This window comes from Carassius gibelio, chromosome B12 (genome assembly GCF_023724105.1).
Source record: "Carassius gibelio isolate Cgi1373 ecotype wild population from Czech Republic chromosome B12, carGib1.2-hapl.c, whole genome shotgun sequence".
Lineage (NCBI taxonomy): Eukaryota > Metazoa > Chordata > Actinopteri > Cypriniformes > Cyprinidae > Carassius > Carassius gibelio.
The window spans coordinates 12,889,838-12,914,091 of record NC_068407.1 but is presented as its reverse complement, the minus strand read 5'-3'; the positions used below and the strand labels follow the sequence as shown (position 1 = coordinate 12,914,091).

Here is a 24,254-nt window from a genome sequence, read left to right as displayed (position 1 = left end):
AACTGAATATATGAAAAATTATCCGGGGGGGGGGGGGGGGGGGGTGTTGTGTTACTGCATAATTTATAGATATACCTATAAAACAGGTATAAACAATTGAACAACTATAGCGCAAGGGGCGTTACCAGAGGGATGTTACGTCATGATAGGGGAGGCGGGACAAGAGTGTCAACAAACTGATGCGCAAAACAACGACTGGAATATTTTCATTGATTCAAATCATCGCTCGGCTTTAGGTGAGGAGTAATTAATCTCATAATATTATTATAAGTCATAATATAGCGTGTATAAAATGCATATCGAATCTGAAGTAAATTCCTTTCCCAATGTTAGGGCAGCGACGGCTAACATTAATTTAGAACAGCTCCATTCCTATCATATTCTGACTAACCTTACAAAACTAAGTCAAAAACGTTACTGCTTGAACTCCTCAAAGCATCACACCTGTGGTATGACGCAACTGTCACAAATGAACATTCATTATATTAAGTTTCTATATGTTTTAATACGTTTGTTTTGTTCTACATCACTGCACGTTATCAAAAGTAAGGTGAGTCACCATCATGATTCTAGCGTGAACGTGTTTTCTCAGCTTCTTTTCACGTGGTCGTTTATATGGTCAGTAACTCTATACAAATATAAACGTGTGCGTTTGTGTCTTCCTGACCTGAATTTATACGTGTGACGCGCGCACTACCCGACCCATGTGAATTTTTTAACTTCTTAATAGTAGTAGTCATTTAACCACTGATAAATTGTAACATTGAACAGTCAGAGCTAAAAAAAATTAATAATAATAATTATAAAAATGCATACCTTCTCCTGTCAGGGAGAGGAATGTTGTTACTCCACTGCTGTACTACTGTAGTCATGTGGTGCTGCTTCCACTGTCTCAAACACTGAGCTCCTCTGTGGTGGGAGGTTACAGCTGTTGAGCAAGTTGAGGATTGGTTTAAAGTCAGTTTTGAATGAAAGGTCACAACCCCCCACTTCCCTTGAGCTGGAATCTCAAAGGAGCATGCTGTCTCTTCTCCCCATCATAGAGTTAAGTGGGAGCTGCAGGAGAAACTGTACTGAATGTTTACAAGGGACTGGTGCATTAGGTAAAGTTTGTTATATAATACTCAGCAAGATCTGGGCAAACCCAACAGTGAAACACTCTCCCCAGAGATGTCCAAAGAGCTTTATGGCATGAAAAACTGCAACCTTAGCGTTTGGTTCCTATGAGATTATAGCTTAATGTTAGTTTGACAGATTATTACTGATCATATCATTATTACATTCTACATTACATGCTGCCTAATGTAATTCATGGATCTTCAGTCTTCTTCAAGATGAGAAATCATTGGTGGATGATAAGATGAAGCAGGATCCATTACATATTCTATCAAATGTCTGAAATATCATCCATATAACACCATATTAATGTATATTAAAAAGTTAAAATTGTAAAGTTACTTAATGATCAAGTTGCTATGTTGTTAAAATAAATATTAATGATGTACAGTCATATTTCTCTACATTTCATTTTAATTTTACTTAATACTTTGAATGTTTGGAGATAAATTAACGTGTTTAGTTTTTATTGAAGTTAACATAGTATTATATTTTTGTTTAATGCATGTAATTGTGTAAAATGTTTGAATAGTTTTAACTTTAGTTAACTATAACAACCTCCATTGAAGATATCTGGGTGCCTGATTTATTAATCATGCTGTTTTTATAGTTGTTATTCCCCTTGACGGAGTATGCTAAGTAGCAATCAGTGTATTAGTAATTAAGTATGTCGAATGAATCATCATTTAAATGTTGCCTTGTTTTTTAGATTTAGCATGAAAATGGCACAGTTTGGATTGTGTTTACTGCTTCTGTACTCTGGACTGATTCATCACATCAAAAGCCATATTAAACAGGAAGACAAAACTAGTGAAAAGGAACGACCCAATTTCATCATTATCCTAGCCGATGATATTGGATGGGGTGACCTCTGGGTGAACAGGCCTGACAACTCCACACCAACACCCTGGCTGGACTCATTAATGCTGAAGGGCAAAAGGTAGAGTTATCATTACAGACACAGTTTTGTGCATTATTAGGTCTAATTGTTGGTGCTTGTGTCTGGTGATTTGCAGATTCACAGACTTCCACTCTCCTGCCTCCACATGCTCGCCGTCACGTGCTGCCCTCCTGACCGGGAGACATGGGCTACGCAATGGGGTCACTCATAATTTCGCAGTGGGGTCAGTCGGAGGGCTGCCACTCAATGAGACAACGCTTGCTGAGCTCTTGCATGAAGCAGGTTATTACACAGCCATTATCGGTAAGCACAGAAACTCAAAGAACATGCAGAGAACAACACGATTAACATCCTGAGAGCAATGAACTCGACACAGTGCTTTGATTAGCTCCTGATTAGCAAATAAGCATCGTCGCCTTGGCAACTAATAAGCCTCCTAAGCTAAACTTATAATATGTAATAATATTTCAATTCCAGTTGTCTTATATTGATTTTAAAACAGGAAAATGGCACCTTGGACACAACGGTTCCTACAATCCTGTACATAGAGGTAACTAAATTATAATTAATTTTAAAATAAAAAAATTGTAAAATGATAATTAAAAATGTAAGTATTTTTTTTTTATTGTTTTAATTTGTAGATTTTATGTTCATTTTAATTTTAGTTTATTTTTTTGTAATTTTGTTGTTGAGTTATTTTAAAAATGCCTATATAGTTTTTACTCATTTGTATTCATTTATTTTTATTCATTTTTATTTCAGTTTTAGTTTCAGCTATTTTAGTACATTAAGTTAAACCTGACGAACAAAAAAGAAAAAGTTTTTATATTTTGTTTTAGTTAACATTTATTGTTAACTAATGTTACTTAAAACAGTGAATTACAAATCTATTAATTAAAATGTATTTAATTTATTTTCAAAAAATTTTCCACATTAAATTACATTTTTATATATAAATTTTAATTAGTGTCTGACATTATGTATTTGTTTGAAGCCATGTCATGAGGAAATGCTCACTTTTCTGTGTTAACACTACAGGTTTTGACTATTACTTCGGTATTCCTTATAGTAATGACATGGGCTGCACTGACAAACCAGGTCTCGACCTTCCCAGCTGTCCTCCCTGTCTCCATAGTCAGTATATTACTAGGTTTGTGTTAGTATTCAGGTTATATAGGTCAAAACACACATCAGGTGCCATATAGCCTGAGATTTTGTATACATCTCAAATATGTTGAAAAATCTTCTCTCAACAGGAAGCATGAAGAATGCTACTCTAAAGTGGCATTGCCTCTGATGGAAAACGAGATAATAATTGAACAACCCTTGGACACATGGAGCCTTAAAGACAGATATGCCACAGCGGCAGTCAATCAGATATTCACAGCCAGGTTGGTTGACCACTTTTTATACCTTTTTTCTGATTTCGATACTGATATAAAACTCTAAAATAGCCTGCCTTCCGTTAAATTGTGCTTGTATGTCTAATAACTTACTTTCTGTTGCACATATTCTTTTCTCCCCAAAAATTCTGTATTATTTATACTGTTATTAAAGGTTATTAAACCACTTGAACTTCCTGGTAAAATATATGTCAAATCAAATAATCTAAAACAGGTTTTAGGTATTAAGTGTGAAGCCAAAACATTCTTGATTAAAAGTGGATTATAAAAACAATTTTGCGACACACACAGGACTTTGACCAGTCAATAAGGTCTCTAGTCTGTAAACAAGTTTACTGGGCAGGCAAAATTGCAGTGTTGACCTCTGGCACAGCCTAAGGATAAATCATCATCTGTTGGGCTGCACGTGCAACCAAGTCTCATCAATTTCTTTTTCCAGCTGTGTATTTGTACAGAGACCTGTGACCGTGTCAAAGCTAGTACCACTGCAGACCTCACATAAATCAGTTTGAATCAATAGATTATATATTTACATTAAAATTCAGTAAACTATTTTCATGTTAGGGCTTGTAGCAATTAAATCATATATAATAATAATATTTATTATTTTGTATATTATATAGGTAAGGGATAATGCATGGTTAGCTGTGCATTAAACAATTTTAACGTACAACGTGGAGGCCAAGAACCACCTAATGTAAAGCGCATCAGTGCATTTAAATCATTTAAAGCACAGCTAGCTGTGCATTATCCTGCTAATACTAGTCATTTGCCCACATTGACAACAAGCTGTTATTGATGTTTGGAGCGCAATATTTGACCGGAAGGGTATAAATTACGGTTATTTTGTCAGTTACTGCATCGTTGGTGATATTCTTTCTGCTTCAAATTGGACTCCGATAGTGTGGTTAGATCACATTTATTTGAATGAATTACAGCATTTATTTGAATTAATTACTTAGAAAGAAAGAGGGATGACAGTTGTGTGTGTGTTACTTGGATCTGCGCATCTCTCTACAAACAATGAAACTGTCTTTAGTTACTTAGAGGTCATCGGATGCCCATTTTCCACAAGTTGATATGATTCTTTAGGGTCTTAATGAAAAGTCGGTAACATAGTTTGGTTAAATTTCTCAATGGTAATGTAAAAAACACCTTTTTTACCCTGTCAAAAACAGCTCTTTTCAGAACAAGTTTTGTAGCATTTTCCTTTAAATGTTAATGAGTTCTGATGACCCCGCCCCCCCTTCTGATTTGCTCTCTGAGAGACCGTTTACTTTTGCCGCATTTGTCATGAAACTTGCTAATTAGCACATTATTAGGAAAGGTGATTTGCAAAGATTCACTAAAAAAACCCTTACTAATCACTTTTTCTGTTGGTGAAGTTGGACCACGAATGATTGGCACAAAGATAGACGCATTTATGTAGATAGGGGCGCATCGCCTTCAAAAGCAAAAGTAATCCACCTCGTCTTCAGTGTGCTCAGATGTCGGGAGTAAATGATGACTGCTGTGTTCATTATTACATCCAACAACAACACCTCAATCGCTTAGGAGACATTCTTGTGTACATCTGCTCCGGCAGTCACAAAATGATGGACTTAATTGTGTTAATGTGTCTGTGTAGCATTTCGAAGAAGCAGCCGTTCCTATTGTACGTGGCTCTTGCTCACATGCATGTCCCACTGTTCCACAACGCCTTCCTAAACGTTACGACACAAGACCCTTACACAGCCAGCCTCAGTGACATGGACTCTTTGGTGGGGACAATCATGCAGGCGGTCAGCTCTGAGCAGCTGGAAAACACATTGATATGGTTCACTGGTGAGTTATTTAAAAAAAAAAATCACTCTAAAGGCTCAGTTGAGTTGAAAAACATTCCTTGATATTAATACAATGCATCAATTTCTAAGGTGACAATGGCCCATGGGAGCAGAAGTGCCAGTTTGCTGGGAATGTTGGGCCTTTTGTCGGAAAATGGCAGACGAGCAGAGGTAATGAAAATAAATGTCTTTTTTTCTATTTTTATAAAATGTCATACCTTTAATCTGCCATAAATAGAAGATGTTAAATGAATGAACATCCATGTTTTTCTGTTAATGCAGATATCATGCTTACTTGTGGCTTCTCTTCAGTTGTTTTAGATAACAAACCCACTAATTGAATTATTATGTAATAGTCTTTTTTCATTTTTCGGAGCAGGTGGCGGCTCAGCCAAGAGAACCACATGGGAAGGAGGTCACAGAGTTCCCACAGCGGTCACATGGCCTAAGAAGATTAAACCCAACAGCACCAGCAGCGCCCTGCTGAGGTGCTGGAAAATGATGAACACTGTGTAACATGATTGTTTGGTTTTCACTGTATGATAACTGGCTTTAACTCCTTAGTGGTCTGGATATCTTTCCAACTATTCTCTCCCTGGCTGGTGTAAAACCTCCATCAGATCGACGCTATGACGGCATTGATATAACTGACATTCTGCTCAACGACTCTGACACAGGCCATAAGGTACGGTGTGTTTAGATGACACACCACTTTTACAGAGCAAAACAAACATTTGTGAAGTTTGCTTTGACTGGCTTTCGGTTAATTCTTCTTCCTGTCGTCAGAGTCTCATGCATCCAAACAGTGGTGCTGCGGGACAGTTTGGCGACCTTCAAAGCGTCAGGCTGAGACATCACAAGGCATTTTACATCACAGGTAACTGTTTATGAAGGACTTCCACTTAAAAATACAAATTAAACAATCATTGTATTAATTCAAGAATATAACTGCTAATCAATATATCTTTAAGTTTTAAATTTTTTATTGAGGACTTAATTTCCAGTTAATAATGAAAAGAACATTTCCAATAAAATGAAAAAATCTATGTATTTATTTAAGAATAAAACTGTAAATACAAAAACATACTTATTTGAGTTTATTTATTTTGTTTATTATTTTAAACTTGATTTAATTAGTTTAAATGTATGATTCATGCAGTTAACTCTAACTGTAAAATCATAAACTATAAAGTAAACCTGTTTTTACAAAATACCACATATTATTATAAATTACATTTATCAAAAATGTCAAATTTTTAAATAAAAACAAACATTTTAAAGTATTCATTTACATTTTTAAAAATGTAGTTAAATGTAACACTAAATAATTAGTATATATTTTTTCTTTAAATTGAGAAATAAAAATACATTTTTAACTTTTACATTCATGTTTAAAAATGTATCAGTGAACAAATAAATTAAAACATAATTTTCTATAAATTGAAAAATAAATAAGACATTTTAAACAAATTATTTCTTGTTTTAAAATGTAATGTTATAGCAAAATGATGAATTAATAAATCTTTATTTTTTATTTTTTACTGTTTAAATTACTTTAAATTACCATAAAATAATAACTGACTTTGAACTTTTAGTCCAAAGTTCATTGACTGCTTTCATGTATGGCATTTTTGGGTGGGTGTAATGGTTTTGATGTGTTCTCTCAGGTGGATCAGTGGCATGCGGTGGAGGAAGTGGACAGCAGCAGTATCACAACCCCCCTCTGATATTTGACCTCTCACTGGACGAGGCAGAGGAGACCCCTCTGAACCCTGAGAGTGAAGTGTACAGATCTGTCCTGAAGGAAGTGGAGAGAGAGAGGGAGGCTCTGCTATGGGACATCGCCACAGATAAGGTATCATCGGCCGACTACACTGTGAATCCAGCTGCAGTCCCCTGCTGCCAGCCACACAACCCCGCCTGCAGATGTCACAGTTTAAAATGAGGTCAATGGGCTAGATCACATCAGCATATAGAAAGCAGTTTTTTCCTACACTGGGAAGAGCGTAGTTCAAATATTCAGCACAATGTCCCAGAAAACCACACTAGACTACAAAGAAGATATGTGTAAAGCTAAGACTGTGTAACAGGAAGCTATAGATTCGAAGATGTTGCCATAAATTTCTATTCTGTTTTTTCATTTTGAGCTTACAAACTGGGGTCAAACTGATTTTTATATTTCTAATGAAATCATGAGATTAATAATTTGATCATATGTGCATATAAACAACAAAATTATTGGAAAAGTGTTACATTAAAAAAGTATTATATCTGACTTTCACTTTCCCTAGTTTTAAACCATGTCTCCATCTTGTGGTGATATTGTTGTCATAACTGTGTCTGAAAAAAAAACATTAATTATATTACCAGCATTTCTGACAACTGGACATGAATCTAAAATATATGTCCAATTCATGTTTTAACACACATTTGAACATATTACATTAATAACTCATTTTAAAATGCAGATTTAGAACAAGTCCAACTTTCATTGGCTGTTTGAACTGTCCAGTGGCATTTTGAAAGGTATTTGTCAAGTTAATATACTGGTATTGGTCGGTATAGTGACTGCACTCATGGTTTCCAACATGTTCTCTTAGGTGAATCAGTGGACACTGAGTTTGATTTCAACCTCTTGTTCTTTATTGGTTTGCTGTTAGTAAGCACATTGGTGAATCCAAACATGCATACAGTAATAAACACGTGCTCTGGCACTCATGTACCTACAATGAAGTCTACCGACAGATGTGGCGCATATAAATGAAAATGAAAACGTCACATTACGACTGGAGCCGAATGAGACATTCGTATACCCTTCACAACTTACTGGTAAAAATGTAACGTTAACTTAAATCCTTTTAAAACAAATTAAAAAATAATGTAGGATGCTTTGAATTTGCAATGCTACTATGCATTCATATTTGTATCTGTGCGTAATAAAAGATCAACTTATCTAAGAAAATAAAGTAGTACCCTTTTCTGTCAATCAAAAAGAAATTCCCTTTTGAGTATGTTTCTGTTTCCATATTAGTATTACAAGGATGGGGAAAATAAAATATATTATCATTCCAAACAATGTGCGCTGTCATTTCCTGTGCATTTATGTTATTTTCCATAGCTTATAAAATTTCTGTATGGAAATTAGTGTTCTGACCATAAATGAAGCAACAAAGAAATTAGATACCAAAGACCCTGAAATATTAATATTCATTATTCGTTGAATATTCGTTACAGCCACACTAACACTAAACATTATATATTATTATATTGAAAGGATTGTTCACCCCCTAAATGAAAATTCTGTCATCACTTACTCATCCTTGTAATTTTTTTATAAATTTATTAAAACACAAAAGGAAGATACTTAGAAGAATGTTTCAATTGCACAGTGAAAACAACACTGGATAGAAAAACACTACCACATTTTTCCATATATCATCCTGTGGTCCACAGAAGAAAGTCATTCAGGTTTGGAAGAACACAATGGTGAGTATAAGATGACAGAATTTTCAATTTAGGATGAACCATCCCTTAAAGGGTTAGTTACCCTTAAAAAAATGAAAATTAGGCTGCGTTTTACTCACCCCCGAGGCATCCTAGGTGTATATGACTTTCTTCTTTCAAACGAATCCAGTCGGAGTTATATTAAAAACTTTGATCTATCTTTGATCTATCAAGCTCTATAATTGCAGTCAGCAGGTGTTGCATTGCTTCAGTCAAATAGACGTTAAATAATAAGCACTCTTCGATTTAAAAAGTGTCTCGACAGCTCCGGGGGGTTTAACAAAGGCCTCCTGTTGCGAATCGATGCGTTTTTGTAAGCAAAATATCCATATCCAATCTAGCTTGCACTCACTGATGTAAATGGAAGTTATTCAGCACAGATGACGTATGAGGTCACCTTTGCGCATGCGCCGCTCAGAAGTGATGCATGCGGAAACAGCGGAAAGATCAAAAACAAAACAACGGTTACTAATTAGAAGTACTAAACAAGGATTACTAAAGAAGAATGTGGGAGGATTTCGATATAAGCCAAGAGGAGACTGGGCTTCCTTTACTATAGTAAGAAAACTTTGCTTCTTTTGATCCAGTAAACAAACGTTGGTTTTCACGAGACTCACCGGTGTATGCGCAACACTGACCTCATACATCATGCCATTGGAACTGCCTCTGTGTACAACTGTTGGCGCAGGCTACATTAAAGTGATGTTTATGTTTTGAATATGGATATTTTTCTCACAAAAACACATCGATTCACTACAGGGGGCCCTTGTTCACCCCCGGAGCGGTGTGAGACACTTATTTTAAAGGAAGGGCACTTTTTATTTCACTTCTTTTGGACTGACGCATGTAATACCAGCTGACTGCAACAATAGAGCTTGAAAGATCAAAGACAATTTTTTTATATAACTCCAACTGGATTCAACAGAAAAAAAAATCCATATACACCTAGGATGCCTCGGGGATGAGTAAAATGCAGCCTAATTTTCGTTTCTGGGTGAACTAACCCTTTAAATTACCCAAAGTTCCAGTAGAGCAAACATGTGAGAGCAACATGGTTCTACAGTCGGGAGAAAAAGGAAGTGCCAGATAAAATCTGGTTTTGCTAAAACAGATCGGCAACATGTCATGGGGTAATTCCTGTTGCTAAAATCATACAAATACAGAAATATTTTGATTAAGGATGGTGAATATTAGAATCAAGGTGCCACAGTGATGTACACTGCTTTTTCTCGCCTGCTACAATGGATTTATAACGGTTCGATGCATGTGCAATTTGCTCACAATCCTGAATGGCACATTAGTCAGTGCATTATCTTGTGTTTGTTCACATTGTTTGTAGGGGAAAAACTACAGCTCGGTCTAATCACTCAGTGTATCTAGTCTGTAACTGAAAAAGTTAACAGTGGATCAATGCTGAGAACAGTTACATGCACTCATTCACACAGTAGAAAGACATCTTGGATGTTGACTGGGAATGAGCTGAAGGGAGTCCATCTATGTAACCCTGTCCAATCTATGACTGTACTAATTCCCATGGGAATTAGTCTCTGTTTGGTGTGTAGTGATGATAGGAGGAATGTCCATCTCGTGACATTGCTTTGAATCCATCTCTATGGCTTGTAAAACAAGTGTGTTGACATCAGCAGTATTGGCATTGAGGTTACTGACAGTCACGGGGGGCGTTTGCATGCTCACCGCTTCCTTAGATCCCTCAAGTATCAAAAGGGCACTGCCAGGTTGAAGACATTTTGCATTGAGCTTGTTCACTTCGCCAACATGCACCTCATTCTCATTTATGGCCACTTCCTGAGCAACAGCATTGTCGTCACTGACTCCATTCTCTTGGACCACATGCTCCTCTGTTATCTCAGCTTTATCTTGATCATCAGTATTTGATGTGCTCTCCTCGCAAGCATAATGGAGCGCAACATCTTCTGCGGTTTCAAGTACCTTCTCAACATCAGCACTGAGATCAATAGTAACTTCATTTTTATGGATCCTTTCTCCTGAATCTTCTTCATGAAGGACCTTGTCAGGGGTTCGTCTCACAGTGCTATCCAGTTCAAGTCCAACATCTTGACTTCCCTTCTTCGCTTCATTGATATCATCAATCTTTTTCTCGATGACTTCGTCTACTGAGGTGACTTCAACTGCGTCTTCGGCAACAGACGTTTCTTGATCAAGATCTTCTTCATTGTGGGCATCTCCTTGCTGAAGCTCATCTTCAATGAGTCCGGCAATTTGTGGAGCTAGATATTCACAATCATAACTTTGTAGATCCTTGGCATCTTCATCAAGCCTTTGCGTTTCTTTTGAGTAAATGTTTCCGTCCTCTTCCTCAGTTTCTACAGAAACAACAAGGTTTGGGTGGACTTCAACTACTAGTTTAATGTAACTCTCTCCCTCTTGAGGCAGCTGCTCATGGCCGATTCCGTGCTTCAGGTCAAGTGAAGACTGTTCTGCATCACTCAGTCTCCACTCAAAGTCTGAAACATCTGTAAGTTCATTTAGAGGCCCACTGGAAGTGGCTCCTGGACTTTGTAATGAAGGAAGGTGAGGAGCAGGGCTGTAAAGAGATGTTTAATCTTAATATTATATCAGAAAGAGCTTTATGTATTTGCAACTGTTTTTTATTTTAGTTTTTTATATATACCTCTCTACAGATTCATATGGAAGAGTGGTGGGCCATAATTTTTGGGTCTCGTCCACATCCCCTTCCTCCTGCACCCAGCCACGGTTAGAGGAAGCATAAGTCAGAATGGCTTCAGTAACAGTGTAAGGGGTGTGACCCTGCACACAATCCTCAATGTGCTTGACAGGAAGCTGAGTCTGCAGGAAAAGATGGAGCTGGCTATCTGACAGGCATACCGTCATGTGCAGCACTCTGTATAGAAAGACAAAATACTGCGAGTTAAAATTAACGTTTCTGTACTATTTTACGTGCTATTTTTAACTATGCCATTTTTTAAATGTTTGTAAGAAGCAAGTACTATAAGATTTTAAAGAAAGAGCTGGAACTGACTTATCCAAGAAGCTCTGAAGACCTTTTCTCCTCCTTTCAATTAATTCATCATTAATAAACGAGAAGAAAGTCTTTTTCGGCAGATCAGGAACAGGTCTGTGGGAAATACAGTGATGCATTATGGATTTAAAAAAAGGAAAACACAATGCAGATAAACTTCCTACTACATAGCAAATTGTTAATATTGCTTGTAGTAAATTTAAATAAAATGGGCGGCAGTGGCTCAGTGGTTCATGTAGGTTGTCTACAAACCGAAAGGTTGGTGGTTCGATCCCCGGCTCCACCTGACCAAGTGTCGAGGTGTCCTTGAGCAAGACACCTAACCCCAGCTGCTCCCGACGAGCTGGATGGCGCCTTGCATGGCTGACACCGCCGTCGGTGTTTGAATGAGTGAGTGAATGGGTGAATGTGAGGCAACTTGTAAAGCGCTTTGGATGGCCATGTGGTCTGTTGAAAGCGCTATATAAATGCAATCCATTTACCATTTACCAAAATCATAGGCGGAGGGTGAACCAACCATAGGGTAAGGCTAAAAGCAGGCAAATGTATTAACAGGGTGGCCACCACTAACGAAAGCGTGGCCACTCTTTTGGTCCCCCCCCACTCAAAACTGCAGTTTTTGTCCATTTTTTTTCTTGACAAGAAATGCATTTACCGTATTTTTCGGAATATAAGTCGCATCAGTCCAAAAATGTCATGAGGTCACACTGGACTATAAGTCGCATTTATTTAGAACCAAGAACCGAGAGGAAACATTACCGTCTCCAGCCACGAGAGGGCACTAGGTTCATGTCAAATTAATTTTGATAAGTCGCACCTGACTATAAGTCGCAGGACCAGCCAAACTATGAAAAAAAGTCAGACTTATAGTCCGGAAAATACGGTATTTAGACGCAGAACCGCCGTATCTCTTTAGTCTATGACCACATCAAACGAGATACTTTTCAGATGCGCACTTCACCTCAGCATCATGCGCGAGTCAAACGAGCGTGGAAAAGATAAAGCAGCCAAATGAGCTTCAGTAGAACAACTGTGAACTGCGGTCTGATGAGATATTGTTAAAATAAAATAACTCCTTTTATATTCTGGCATTCATGACGATTTATTTTGGCCTTTTTCAAATTTTTATCACTATGCATGCCTCATCCAGGAGTATGCAATGTTGGAGAGCAAGCATTTTGGAGTTTCTAGAAGCTGAATAAACAATAATGCTATAGTGAGCCCCTTTATTAAAATACCTGGAGGTGAGGAATAATACAAAAATTGTCATTCACAAAGTATTACTTGATCTAATTTACAAATATGTCAATTACAGTTAAGTAGAAATTCATTGTATTTAGTTGTGTTTTAGGCACTAAAACAGTCTAGTAGCCTACATTATAATCAAACATTTTTATATTGAAATAATGAAGATTTCTGTGTCACTACAGACTGATTGCTGGTCCCTCCCTGGCCAAGTATGTGAGTGGAGTGGCAACAATTTCCCCTTCGCGCTCAGAGCATTTAATAATCACTCCGCTCCGGGTTCACAATTTCCTGCTCCCGCTCCACTCCGCGCTCAGTGATACCAGAAACACCGCTCCGCCTTCGCTCCGTGGCTAAAGTATTTTAGTATGTTTGAAATGTTATGTTCATAACGTAGCCTATATAAAAATAAAAAATAATAACAGGAGAGTTTCAAAGTGGCTTAGGATATAGTGTGCAAACTTTTTTTCCTACCACATGAAAAAAAAAGCTTGAGCTTAATTAAATTCTTCTGGAGCAGTAGTTCTCAGTATTAAACATCATAAACACGTCTTTTTTGGCAAGAACCAGACATGGGTGTCATGTAGGGTAAATACTTTTTTTAATGGGACATAATTCGTATTTAACGAGATTGCAATTTAATAGTAACGCCAGAAATGTAATTATATAATTTTTCCTTTCCACGATTATTCAAACAGCGAATAAATTATATTTAGAGAATAACATTATCACTAACATTGATCTATTGTGAGTTTAAGCCCTCTCAAGATTCAAGATTTAAATTATTCTTATAGTTATTGTTTCAGCAGATTTTCTCAAATAAACTAAACTATCGTTATAATCACTAAAGCTGTATAAAGGGTGAAATTAATCTCTTACTTTGTACATACATCTGCTCTTTGTTGTTTATGATGAGGGAAATCGCAATAGTCCGGAATTCAGTCAGTGAACGCACACGTGCGCAACAAAACTGATGAGTTTCAGCGGGGACTCATCTGAACGTTTCTGCTTTGCCATTGCATTCCCAAACTCAACAGAATTGTGTGTGATTGGTTAAAATGTGCAACACTGTAAAACGCCTAAAATAAAATATGGCGCAACATGAAAAGATCTTAATTTAATGCCGCATTCGACACTGTCTAATGTCTATTCACATTCCCTTTGCTAGCAACAGACGTAATAGATTATATTTGTTTGTGCAGGGGCATTTTTTTAAGCCTTCCCCAGCCTTACACATGCTCCGCCTATGAATAAAATGTAAACAGAATATATATATATATATATATATATATATATATATATATATATATATATATATATATATATATATATATATATATATATATATATATATATATATATACATACACACACACAAACACAATTTTGACTGGCTGAGACATGTATGCAGCTATACAGTCATGTGTTTGTGCAAAGGAACTTACACTAGACCAGCATACTTTTGCAGTTTTTTCTTCAACCACACAAACTCGCTGAATCGCCGCCTCACACAGGATGTTTTGGCAGTGAATGCTTTGCTGTTTGTCTGGTGAAAAAACCAAGTAGCCAGATAAGATAACACAAGGGCATTTAAAAACAAGTGTTGATCAACAGAAGTATAAACATGCATATAGTGAAAGACTGATATATCGGCCAGTATTTGGCTATCAAGATGGTGTGTGCTTATCTACAGAAGGTTCATTTATCTTCAAAATACCAGTTTCAGTAGAAGCAGTTTTGTGTGCATTTTATTTGCTGTGCACTAAAATGCTTAATGTACAATATATCAGACACAGCCAGTTCTGCCCTCTAAATATCATTATAAATATCATAAATTATGGTCACTGAAATGCAATGAACTAAAAAAACCTCATTGTAGCATTAATCAACGCCAAAACTGTAGAATTATATAAATTATAACTTATTCATTATAAATTAATCTTAACATTTTAATGAGTTTTCATGTCTAAACAAGTATTTAAAAAACTTTGGTAGTTGGAAAGGGTCACATTATTAGACTATAATCTGATAATACTAAAAAAAATACTCACATGAAGGAAAATTTTGAAGTCCACATATGAGTTCCACGACCCTTCGTTTTGCACGCGAGGATCCTGAACTCTCACAGCAATGAACTCCTTTTAAAAAAGTTAAAGAAACATTTTCAAGACCAAAACGTTTATGATATTTTATACCTTCCAAAGGACAATCATGCGGTCCCTTGTTGTCAACAGCAAAACCTTTAGTGTCAAATCAGCTGTTTTGTAATCTGCTGTCTCAATATCTGAATGACTTAAACCCATAATAACTCATTGCTTACGTGCAATATTTAGATCTGCCATTGCATATCACACAGACAAACTGGAAAGAATAAGAAAGAGAACTTACATCTTGCTCTTGACTTCTGATCATCCTACCAGAGGTAACACGACACAATGGGCATCTGTGGAAAAACAGTCACTGCAGCATGAGTCATCAACCACGATCTAAACATCCCTTATCATGCATGTTCTGATACATGTTTTTTTTTTTTTTACTTACATGATTTTGTCTTTTCTGTCTTTGTTTAGTTTTGCCATAACTTAAGGAAAGCAAATGTTTTCACAAATCCATAAAGGGAGAAATCAACAGATTCCTCAGACCTCGTACGGTCTCCTCTCCAAAACATCACTAATTATTGATTTAAGTGTCTAGGGGACAAATATCTCCAGACTTGCTCTTTAAACCCCTGTGAGGAATAACCTGCCCCTCCTCCTCCTCCCCTAAACGTCCATTAATCAGAGGAGGGGGAGACTGCAGACCTGGAGCAGTTTTACCCCCCTGCTGTTCCTGATGCGTCCAGCAGGGGGAGGCTGTATATGAGCCATCAGAACAGAAGCCACACGAATGATCATGCCTCGTCATTGCTTACATAATCACCTCAGTAAAACTCCCACATGGCAATACTCACATTTCTATTCTTGATATCCTATGTTCATACAGTTTAAATGAAATTAAAACATTTTAATTATGAACCTGCCTATTTATTGTCAGTGACCAGAGTTGTCGTGTTGGGGGGTCAGCAAATTCAAATGTTTTCTTTCTGTTGAAATGCAAGGCAGTGGCCAAAGGAATATCAGATTCACATTGTTTTTAATGTCAAATAGTTTATCCATAAGGTGAAACCATTGCTCTAAAAATAATGTTTTTTTTTTCCCTTTCTGGTTATTGTAGAAGAGACACTTTTCATTTTGTTGTATAAAGCTAAATATGTGAAATGGTACTTGGCAACTTGGGGTGTGTGATCAATCTCAATTCTTTCTCTGGTTGTCCATTATCTGTGCCCTGGCTTTTGTGTAGAATCGGTGCATCCTAAAGGCTGAGGAGAAATTTCTCTGAGGACCTGTCATTTACATAAGTTACTGTAAGGATACTATAAAGGAAAACATGTCAAACTATCCAACCTTTTTTTTTTTTTTTTAACCAGTGAGTGGGAGCATTTTGACCGGCGGACTGAACAACAAATAAAAGACATTCATCCTAGTTCATGTTTTTAATAAATTTTTGTACACAAAAAAGTTTGTCTTTTTCTTCTCAGATGGTTAAATGGCCCTTTGAATTTTAGAAAAGGGTGAATTGTATGTCTTTATCAAATGCTTTGTAGGACACTATTCTGTAGCTGTATGACAACCAGTAGTGTATATTAAAGCATAAATAAATATTCAGTATTTAACTGATGGTCCAAATGATTACACTGTTTGTCTGATGGGCTAAATATCTGAATGTGACTTTATATATAAATTCACAACAACATATATATCATTCCATCACCTGTACATATGAAAACCTACAGTGAATCTAATAAGGCTACAGTAGATTACGTATCATTACATTGTCCATTTGATCCAAATTTGTGTATTATTATTTTTTCAAAAACACAAATTCAGTTGTCTCCTGTAGGCTATGTATGTAGACCAAAAGTGAATACATATAGATATTTGAATTCGTTAGTGCAGATCATCTGATATCTTAATGTAATGTTTATATTTAAATTCACATGCAAAAACAACAAAAGTCTCAATTAGTCAATGTCTATGGACGGGACGGTTATTAATGAAGTTTCGAGCGTCGGTTTAATCATTTCGCTGTATATCCTCCTCAGGGGCCGTAGATCTGTCTGCTACAAACCAGGTCCTGTCTGCAGCCTTCCCGTATAGATTAATCATGATTATTTGTTAGTTCTGTGGTTAATAATGTCATTTACCCGTGATTACAGAGGAAATGAATTGAAACCTGACATACTTAGCAATCCTGTTAAGAGGAATACTCTGGCATTAGTGTATAGTTAGTGGCCTTTAATTCGTTAACTTGTCTGCTCTCTGTCACACACTTTTTAGCTCAAGAAAATAACTAAAAGATACATACATTGGTATGATACTTACTGTAATAGTGCTTTATTTCCAGGTTGAACTTCAGGTAACGTTAACGTTAGCGCAAGTTAATGTGCTCATAGCTACGAATGTCAAAAATAAAGTAGAATTCGTACCTTCATCCCATCCGTCCGTAATAAATTGTGATTTTTCTTAAATGTCACTTAAACTGTATTACACAAACAGATAAAACAGATTAGAAGTATTAAAAAAAACACGTCAAAACATCGTTGAGATTATGCGAGTTGAGTAACGTGATCAGTTTCGTTTTTCTTCAGCTGTGAATATATAAACAAGCTGAGGGGAGATACTGCCATCTAGGGCACGGGTGGTTAGTCTGCTTATGAGTTATGCTTATGATGCTAAAACTAGCAATGGGGGCACTAGGTTTTGAGACACAGAACTAATAGATAACATAATTTTCCGTTTCAACGAACGTTAGTTGTTTTGTATTAACATTTATTAAAATATATTTCCTGAAATCTGGAGGAAGTTGCATAAATTTAACCTCTGTGATGACCCTAGACTGGTCAACTAGCAGTTAGCCAAGGGCTAATCGATCATATTCTTTGGACTTTCTATGTAACTGACGTAAAGCTATAACCAGTCAAAAAAAAAAAAAAAAAAAAAAAAAAGATCACTAACTTGTAAGACTATTTTGCAACTGGCCTGAAAAGCTCATAAAGGTTCAAAATCCTTGTTTTATTACTGCGTTAGAGTTAAAAGTTTCTTTAAGGGGGAACTTTGGATAAGTCTTTATATTACTCCATTAATTTAAACAATTAAATAAATAAAACACATTTTTAAGTGTGAAACGTTACATAAGTAAGGCAAGTGATACGTTAACAAATTTTAAGAATATAAATAAGAATAAAACTGTAAAGTGCTGCACAAGTCAGTGCATGAAAAAAAAAACTAATTTAAAGGAAACATCTTTTAAACATCTTTTAAAAATAGCCTATGTATTGTAATTGAAATTTACAGACACAATAGTGTATTTAGGATGTTTTCTTCCCACAAGTCAAAAAAAAATAGACAAGTTAAGGAAGCAAAATCTCAAAATCGACAAGTGCCTTAATAAACAGTGGTTAGTCTTGCATTAAATGCTTAATTTGACAGGAATTTGCAGAAATATATATATTCGTTTTTGGTATTACACTTAATATTGTGACACTGGTGCGGTTTTCAGTAAGGATGAAGGATCTGTTCTACATGACGTCTCAGTGGAGTGTAAGAACTTTATCCGCTGTAATCTTCTTTAGCTTCTGTCGCATGCAGGTGGGGATGTCATATGGAGCTGCAGAGACAGACGGAGACAATGAGACATCGCTTCGATAGCTGATAGCTGATTTGAGCCGGCATTCTGACTGGTGAGTTTATGAAAATAAAAACATGGAATCTTTGTCAAAATGTTGATAGCCTATTTCTTCTTTTCCAACACAAGAAATGGAGGACGCAGGTGTCCGACAACAGAAGCTGGACAATCAGGTAAGTATCTCAGAAATGAATGTCTTTGGATTAGACTATATATATATCTGTTGCAGCAGTTCATATCATGTCAATTCTTACAGCGTTCGCTATTAATCAAGAAACAACAAAGAAGAAGGACAGATGCCCGGATGATCACTGCGAATCGAGACATTCGTCCCAAGACACGCAAACAGAAAGCTGAGTCAGATGATACTGCTTTATTGATAAGCCAATCTCAGAGCAACGTTTCCCTCAGTGGTTTGTAATCACTTACTGTGTTGTATTGTTAACATGTAATGTTTTTTATTAGTCATCCGTTTTACAGAAAATAACACCCTGCCTTTTTATTGTCAGACACACAGCCCGAGCAGATTTACGAAAACACGGTGGAAGAGATTTGTTTAGGAGAGATGACCATTTCATCCAGGACAGAAGAGGCTTCTGAAGAGGTTGCTCAGTCTGTTCCGGTCATCCCTAAGAAAATCGATCTAGAGATCAGCCCACGGCACAGCGCTAAATGCACTTTAGACACAGACGGACAGGCAGATGGAAAGAAAACTAAGAAGAAGGGTGTTAAAAAAGGGCAAACAAAATGTGAGTTTTTTATTTCTATGTTCAATTATAACCTTTGTATCTGCCTTTCGCGTGACATGCCTTTACATTTAGTTGAATTGCACATTCTAGTACTTGAGGCCAAACCTGCATTAGAAGTGGAGGAAAATGAGGGGAAAGAGAAAAAAACAGTGAAGAAGAAGGATAAGACAAATGAATCCAAGGAGAAAGTGAAGACAGAGGAACATGCTTGTAAGTGTACCGGAGATGTGTTTCCATTGTTAGAGGCCGTTTCCTGTCACACGGCCCAGTGCCTCATCCATAAATAGGAAATAAGCTGACATTGGCATTGTTAACATTCCAACTCTGGGTATTTTCCAGCGATTCAGACCATTCAGACTGATTCAGTTGTGGAAATCAACATTAATGAAGAGAAAGAACCTGAATCAGAGAGCGAGGACGAAACAAAAGACTGCGTTCCTCCAACACCAAAGAAAAAACAACATCCCAAACCGAGTATAAAATCATACATGTCTTAACCTTTTTGTTTCATGATGGTTTCGTTTGATCTGGCCTGATTGGTAATATTAGTTTTCTGTCGTTGTAGTGAGATGTCATCTCAGTGATAGTGAAGAAGAAAAAGAGGACGAAGAGGAGGAGGACAAAAAGAGGGAAGCCAAAAAACCACCAAAGAAGTCTAAAAAAGGAGCAAAAACTGATGACAGTATTGCTTCTTTAAACTCCAACTATAAGGAGCCCGTCTCTGATAGTGATTCTTTGGACATGGGAAGAGTAAGATGTAGTCTATATTAATTTGTTTAGTGTTATATACACTGTGTGTGTGCATATTATTTATAAATATTAATTTTCCATTTAAATTTGAAAGCTAAAAAGTCATTTTGTTTTGCCCTTTTTATGAGATAAAGGTGCTGTATGTAAGTTTTTGACTCTACTAAAGCATAAAAATAGAATAACATGTTTTAAGATATTTAAGAAACATGAAAAACAACGCTACAGTCAGTTATTCTCCTTTGAAAATGTGCGTTCCTGGCCGGAATGTCAATCTTTGTTTTGGTTTGTGAAACCCGCTCACTGTCGGTTTACCCAATTGTATTTCGGCACCCTGGGTTGCCAGTTGGCGGAAACCTCAGTGTATTTAATTTCATTCATCATCAAGTGCGCTCGTTCCTGTTTGTGTCGTCGATCTGGCAACCTCCGTGTGTCAAGTCTGAGGAGGAGGGACCGGGTGAAAAAAACCCTCTCCAATATTTTACATCTGGACCACAAAACCTAATTTAGCCACTCGGTGTGAATCCTACATACAGCACCTTTAAACATGTATTTATAGTTATTTTTTTTTAAGTTCTTTATTTAGACTGAGTTGTTTTAGTACTTCAACTTAAACTAAAAGTTTATTATTATTATTTTGTATTTCACTTTATTATTTCAAGCAAAGAAAATTATATATATATATTTATATATATATATATATATATATATATATATATATATATATATATATATATATATATTTATGGTTTAAGGTTTAGTTGAAGTTAATACAATAACCCTGATCTTTTTTCTTTCTTGTGCAGTCCTCTCCGATGTCTTTGGAGGATCTGGAACAGTTTGCCATGCGTCCTGCTCCAAGAGATGTGACCATTCAGTGCAGGATCACCAGAGACAGGAGGGGAGTGGAGAAAGGCATCTTTCCCACATATTACCTCCATATGGAAAAGGAGGATGGGAAAAGGGTTAGCAGAAATGTGAATAAAGAAAAATACTAGCCACGTTTCCACTGTCGAGCCAAAAGCGGGTGTGCTAGCGCGTGCCAGGGCCAGTCTCGTTTCCACTGTTACCTCTGGGGCTTGATCGTGCCTCGTTGGTGCTTCCTCGGGGCCAATGGCCCGGGTTTTTTGGCCCAACGAAAACCTTGGGCCAAAGCGGGCCAGCTGGGGCTGGAGGAGTGGTCATGAACAAAGATTTCTTGTCTGGAGAGCTCAGCGCTGCAAATCGTTTCAGAAAGCTGAAAACTTCAACACCAGCATTAAAGACTTTTGAAAATAAGTTGAGCTCAAATCTCACTTTAGTCAGCGGCGAGTTTTGAAATAACTTGATCTGATGGATTATAATCAGCATACAAGGCAGAAATATTTATAAGCGATGCAAAAGACTATGCACACTAGGCATTAACATTACCATAGTAAACATGGTAAATATGACCACTTGAAGAAATCAGACGTCAGCGTCTTATTCTCCATCACAATCGTGTATTTATTCAGTAACATATTTTATCTGTCATAAGTCTCGTCTTGTTTAGTTTTTGTTTGGCAGCTTTTATAAAAATATGGAAATTATCATTATTTCTAAATGTGATGTATATAGGCTATTGTGACTTCAAATAAACAGAAACAGACTCGACTGAATGACAGATACATAATGTTCATAACGCTTTATTTCTGTGTGACTAATTTTCAATCCTGATAAATTAGTTCATTATGATGCATCACCTTATTATAGTAAAACATCGATGCTTTTGGATTTAAATATTTAACAAAGCCTGCAAACAAACGGCAGCTTTTATAATGTTTGTTCTGTGATCGCGCTAGATCCTGTGACTTATTTCTTATTCTGACAACTTCTCTTTGTTGGTGAAATGATGGGGTTGTATGATGTTGTTCCTGAGAGGCATGTAAAGGGCGTGTTTTAGTGAAGTGCAGTGGAGCTTCAGACTCGCCTGTGGAAACCCTGTGCTATTTCGGCCTCGGTGCTACTGGCCCGAGGCTATTAGCCCTGCATGGCCCATTTTAAGCCCTGGCTCGCACTGGCCCGACAGTGGAAAAGCTGCTAATGTCATTTTCATTGCTTAACATATCATTGTTCTCTTGTCCAATGTTTCGAATGGGCAGGTCTTTCTGATGGCTGGCAGAAAAAGAAAGAAGTGCAAAACCTCGAATTATTTGATATCAATCGATCCTACCGATTTATCCAGAGATACTGAGAGCTACATTGGCAAACTAAGGTCAGTACCATTACAGTGCCCTATTACAAATATTGTTTGCAATTCTGCCCATGCTAAAAATGTGTCTCCTCAGATCAAATGTCTTGGGGACTAAATTCACTGTGTATGATAATGGCGTGAATCCAGAAAGGAAACCATTCATTAAAGAAACAGATACGCTGAGACAAGAGCTAGCAGCAATATGTTATGTAAGATGCCAACTTTGTGCTGTTTTTTCTTTAGATGTCTATGGTTTATGTGTGTGTGTATATATATAAACGTTAATTTGTTCTTTACTGTCACACAGGAGAAAAATGTTTTGGGTTTCAAAGGACCTAGAAAAATGACAGTAATTATTCCTGGTATGCATGAGAATGATGAGAGAGTTGTTATTCGACCCAAAAATGTGAGTATTATGTTGGTGATCACATTTTATTTATTTATTTTTGATAATCAGTCGCAATATTATGTTTCTTCCTTTGGATATGTATTACCATTCAGAAGTTTGGGTTCCAAATTCCAAAGTCTCTTTTGCTCACCAAGGCTACATTTATTTGATCAGAAATAGAGTGTAATTGTAATAAAATGTGATGTCAAAGCTGGCAAATTCTCTTGTCTTCAATGTTACATGATCCTTCAAAAAATTGTTCTGATATGCTGATGGATAAATATGAAGATCAAAAGAACAGCACTGATTTGAAGTGTGAATTATTTTGTATTCTTTTAATGTAACATTTGACCAATGTAATGCGCTCTTTCTGTATAAATGTAGACTCCAAACCTTTGAATGGTAGTGTTTTTAATGTCTTGGAAATTTTTGTCACGCTTCCCTGAGATAAAATCTAATTATGTGTTTGGTTCACTTATTACACCATGTTTTATATATATTTCTGAAAGTAATATCTCTTGCATGTCCCAGGAGCTGGAGTCTTTGCTCACCCGATATGAGAACGGAAACAAAGAGAATCTTGTCACTCTTTTAAATAAATCACCCAGCTGGAACGAGCAAACTCAGTCATATGTGCTAAATTTTCATGGCCGGGTTACTCAGGCATCTGTGAAAAACTTTCAGATTGTCCACCCAGATAATGGTGAGTGGTTCTTTTTACTCATTTTGTATTTTTAATTGCTATATTATATAATATATAACAATATTACAATTCCTACTTCTAATTCTAAATCTAATATCAGTGAATATCTCTCTCCAGAGGACTACATTGTGATGCAGTTTGGGCGAGTAGCTGAAGATGTGTTCTCCATGGACTACAGCTTTCCCATGTGTGCTCTGCAGGCTTTTGCCATCACTCTGTCTTCCTTTGATGGCAAACTGGCTTGTGAATGAGCCTCATTCATCTGTATTTTCTGTTCATTCAAAAAGGGAAACTTAGCTTTAATTTGATATTTGAATGTTCTTGCAGTCCTTTTAATGAATTTTAGAATTTAACTATTATCCACAATATTATCCACAGGTTGCAATGTACAGTAGATAATTTATCTGTTTTCCTAATTATGAATCTACAATTAGACATGTATGAATTTATTTTGTATTTATTCACGCTTTAATTGTTAATTTAAATTGCCTGCTCTCCAAGATATTTTCATTTCCTTCGTTTACATGAACAAAGAGAGATTGACATTGTTAAATAAAAACCTGTTGAATTCATATAAGGCTATATTATACAGTTATTCTTCCTAAAGTTACATTGACCAACTTACAGACCTTCTTTACGCGTTTGCTTTCTTAATGAGATTCTTGAGATCTGAGTGGAATATGGTATTTTGCCAAAGTAAAATAATAAACATAGTAG

General features: G+C 36.4%; 3 protein-coding genes across 7 annotated transcripts; 2 read left to right on the top strand and 1 right to left on the bottom strand.

Annotated features, from left to right (window-relative positions):
* Positions 1 to 130: 130 nt before the first annotated feature.
* On the top strand, positions 131 to 7,518 carry arsg (arylsulfatase G). 2 transcript variants are annotated; one of them, XM_052570918.1, is made up of 12 exons: positions 131 to 236; positions 1,826 to 2,056; positions 2,133 to 2,320; positions 2,520 to 2,567; positions 3,056 to 3,167; positions 3,274 to 3,408; positions 5,048 to 5,244; positions 5,334 to 5,414; positions 5,623 to 5,731; positions 5,808 to 5,928; positions 6,030 to 6,120; positions 6,911 to 7,518. In XM_052570918.1, exons 2-12 carry the CDS (start codon positions 1,833 to 1,835, stop codon positions 7,186 to 7,188), a joined length of 1,584 nt encoding a protein of 527 aa, XP_052426878.1. In that variant the 5' UTR covers positions 131 to 236; positions 1,826 to 1,832; the 3' UTR covers positions 7,189 to 7,518. The 2 variants fall into 2 exon arrangements, with proteins under 2 accessions (XP_052426878.1, XP_052426877.1); XM_052570917.1 differs by having other exon boundaries at positions 5,620 to 5,731.
* A 345-nt stretch (positions 7,519 to 7,863) lies between these two features.
* Positions 7,864 to 17,721, bottom strand: LOC127969149 (uncharacterized). Of its 4 annotated transcripts, none has more exons than XM_052570913.1 (7): positions 17,436 to 17,721; positions 15,403 to 15,457; positions 15,066 to 15,152; positions 14,460 to 14,560; positions 11,770 to 11,865; positions 11,401 to 11,631; positions 7,864 to 11,313 (listed from the first exon to the last, which is right to left on the bottom strand). In XM_052570913.1, exons 2-7 carry the CDS (start codon positions 15,424 to 15,426, stop codon positions 10,272 to 10,274), a joined length of 1,581 nt encoding a protein of 526 aa, XP_052426873.1. In that variant the 5' UTR covers positions 15,427 to 15,457; positions 17,436 to 17,721; the 3' UTR covers positions 7,864 to 10,271. The 4 variants fall into 4 exon arrangements, with proteins under 4 accessions (XP_052426873.1, XP_052426874.1, XP_052426871.1 ...); XM_052570914.1 differs by having other exon boundaries at positions 17,540 to 17,721; XM_052570911.1 differs by lacking the exon at positions 17,436 to 17,721 and adding an exon at positions 15,556 to 15,941.
* Positions 17,722 to 17,773: 52 nt separating this feature from the next.
* Positions 17,774 to 24,114, top strand: LOC127969148 (tubby protein homolog). The gene is made up of 13 exons (XM_052570910.1): positions 17,774 to 18,793; positions 18,868 to 18,911; positions 18,995 to 19,151; positions 19,248 to 19,487; positions 19,578 to 19,697; positions 19,827 to 19,961; positions 20,053 to 20,237; positions 21,041 to 21,199; positions 22,355 to 22,467; positions 22,541 to 22,655; positions 22,754 to 22,852; positions 23,366 to 23,537; positions 23,655 to 24,114. Exons 2-13 carry the CDS (start codon positions 18,870 to 18,872, stop codon positions 23,786 to 23,788), a joined length of 1,671 nt encoding a protein of 556 aa, XP_052426870.1. The 5' UTR covers positions 17,774 to 18,793; positions 18,868 to 18,869; the 3' UTR covers positions 23,789 to 24,114.
* The last annotated feature ends 140 nt before the right edge of the window (positions 24,115 to 24,254 follow it).